At 60.2% G+C, this 2,744-nt stretch overlaps 1 protein-coding gene across 1 annotated transcript in view; it reads left to right on the forward strand.

The window, feature by feature from the left end:
* SCRT2 (scratch family transcriptional repressor 2) overlaps window positions 1-2,271 on the forward strand; it is a 14,623-nt gene extending 12,352 nt beyond the window's left edge. Inside the window, exon 3 of the mRNA XM_017895690.1 lies at window positions 6-2,271. Within this exon, the coding sequence (XP_017751179.1) occupies window positions 6-359 (354 nt within the window). The 3' untranslated portion in view covers window positions 360-2,271. The remainder of the gene's footprint in view (window positions 1-5) is intronic.
* Window positions 2,272-2,744: the final 473 nt, after the last annotated feature.

Here is a 2,744-nt window from a genome sequence, read left to right on the forward strand (position 1 = left end):
CGACGTGCGGCAAGGCTTACGTGTCCATGCCCGCGCTCGCCATGCACGTGCTCACGCACAACCTGCGCCACAAGTGCGGCGTGTGTGGCAAGGCCTTCTCGCGGCCCTGGCTGCTGCAGGGCCACATGCGCTCGCACACTGGCGAGAAGCCGTTCGGCTGCGCGCACTGCGGCAAGGCCTTCGCCGACCGCTCCAACCTGCGCGCGCACATGCAGACGCACTCGGCCTTCAAGCACTACCGCTGCCGCCAGTGCGACAAGAGCTTCGCGCTCAAGTCCTACCTCCACAAGCACTGCGAGGCAGCCTGCGTCAAGGGGGCCGAGCCGCCCCCGCCGACCCCTGCTGGCCCGGCTAGCTGAGCCTTCCGCCTCGCCCGCGCGCCTGGAACTCGCTCTCCACGCGCCTCGGGCCCGCCACCTGCGCCCGCAGCGCCCTCGCCCACCCCTGGCTGCGTTTCCCTGCCCATGCCCCTCTCTTGGGGACCCCTGACCAGCCCTGAACTTTTCTCTCCAGCCCCCAAACCCACGACTCACTTACAGCACCGTCTTCCCCAGCGTCCCCCTACCCACTGCGTCCTTTCCGGCCACCCCTCGGACCTTGACCCCCTGTCCGCGCCTTCAAGGCTCCCAACTCAGGCACCAGGTCCGCACCTCTCCCGCGCCCCAGAGCCGGAAATTTCTCCCGCCCAGACCCCGCGCTGCTCTTCTAACTTCTAGATCTTTTCTGTGGCTTCTCAGCTGAATCTCTCTGACCATTCCTCTGTTGGAGCCCCCAATGAAAGCCGCATACCTATACCCTTGACGCCTATACCTGCCTCAGTTTCCCCATCCATACCTGGACGCAGGTCCTGCTGCCCTGAGACCACAATCCAACCCCAGACCATCCCTCTGGCCTCTGCTGAGTCTCCCAGAGTGTGCCCATCTGGGGATCTAATCTTCACCCTTCTTGAAGTCTCCAATCTGTCCCTGATCCCATCCATGCTCAGGCCTTAGGTCTGGCCATACACACACACACACATACACACACACACTCCCACACACATTTCCTACTCTCTTCAGTCCATGGGGATCTCATCACCCACTCCCAGCCCCAGCTCCAGATCCCCTCACCTCTCTAGCAGTTCTCACCCCTCTGAGTTTACCTAACCTGGAGGGGGCTTGAGGGGCACTTCAGGGCCCTGCCCCCTAATGTAACCCCTCTCTCCCCGGCACAACCTGGGCTTCCACAATCTGGAGCTGCCCTACCCCCAGACTCTCTGAGCACTTTCCCCCATCCCCAGGGCCACAGATCCCCTTCCTTACTTGTTGGGGGGAGGTCTGGAGCACCTCACCAATGCCCTTCCCCCGTCTGGCTGGGTCCTTCCAGTTATTTATTTGCGTATTTATTTATTTATCTATTTATTATTCTATTTAATCTCTTGGCCTCACCCAGGGACAGTCTGGCTTCCCCAGCTGGACTGGGAGGTCAGGAAGCCAGGCAAGGAGAGGGACAGCACAGACCACAGAAGGCTGCCCCCACCACACCCACCCCCGCGTCTCGGGAGAAACCCACCCTCACCAGAGCCCGCACTCACTAAGGAAAGGGACTCGAGAATGGGGGGGCGGGGGCAACTTGCTGACCCTCAACTTGTGGGGTGAGGGAGCATCAGGAGGTCCAGGCGTGGGGCAGGTCCCCGCCCTCCTGAACCTTACCCTGCCACTCCAGGCGGCCCGGAGAGAGGAGCCTCCTCGATTTCTTATTTATTCCTCTTCCCGAGGGACCCCAGGTTCCAGGGACCGACTGAGCCCCGGACCCGCTGGGGCCTCTGGCCTGCTCCCCGGGAGGGGCGCTCTCTCCCGGCCACGTCTATGCAACTCTCCCGGACAGAGGGGCCGGGCTGCCAGCCACCCGCCCGTTGGCCGCCACTACCTCCTCCGCTGCGCTTTTGCATGCCCGGGCGAGGACCGAAGCACACACCTCCACGCGCACGGGCCCCGGCCCCCTCCGCTTTAAGCACACGCCTCTGCCCCATTGCTCTGCACCCAGCTTGCGGGCAGGAGTCCTGGACTCTCAGATCCTCCTCTCCCCTCATCTTAGCCACAAAAGAAGGGGGAGACTGGAGGCACCCCTGCAGCAGGGGCACTTCCCCAGGGCTCCAGAGGGGTGAATGGGCCTTTGCTCAGCTCCAGGCCCAGCGGGAAGGGAGGCTGCAGGGATGGTGGGAGGGAGAGGGGTAGCAGAAGCAATTATGGAGGGTGTTGACCCTGTAAATAGGAACTTCTGACAGCAATAATTTTCCATGCATGCTAAGCCTTTTGGCCATATTTTGTACGAGCGCTTGGCGCTCCTCCTCCGTCCTATCCCAACTCACCCCCAAACCCCCATCCCTTCCCCACCTCCAGCAGTATTACTTGTAACGCAATTCAGGGATATTAAAGGGACTTTGGCCACTCACCATCGCCTCTAGACATTCTGATTGGAGCAGGGTGTGGGGGTGAAAGGGGGAATGAGAAGAAGGGGAGGGCATCCTAGAGACAGTATTTTTCCACTCCGTTTTCTTCTCTATAGCCTGACCAGCCTGTAGCTGCCACCAAGGGTCACACAGACCCAAGGGTCCCTTGGCATTTACAAGGTCTCAGGCATCCCCAATCCTTAATATTCCTCAAATAAGGGTTTAAAAACCTGATTAATAACATGTGAGTGAAGCCAGTTGTCTTAAGACATTAGGGAAGGTGAAGCCTGTGACTAATTGGAAAGAGTATACT

The sequence above is a fragment of the Rhinopithecus bieti genome, unplaced genomic scaffold (genome assembly GCF_001698545.2).
Source record: "Rhinopithecus bieti isolate Rb0 unplaced genomic scaffold, ASM169854v2 scaffold_27016, whole genome shotgun sequence".
Taxonomy (NCBI): Eukaryota; Metazoa; Chordata; class Mammalia; order Primates; family Cercopithecidae; genus Rhinopithecus; species Rhinopithecus bieti.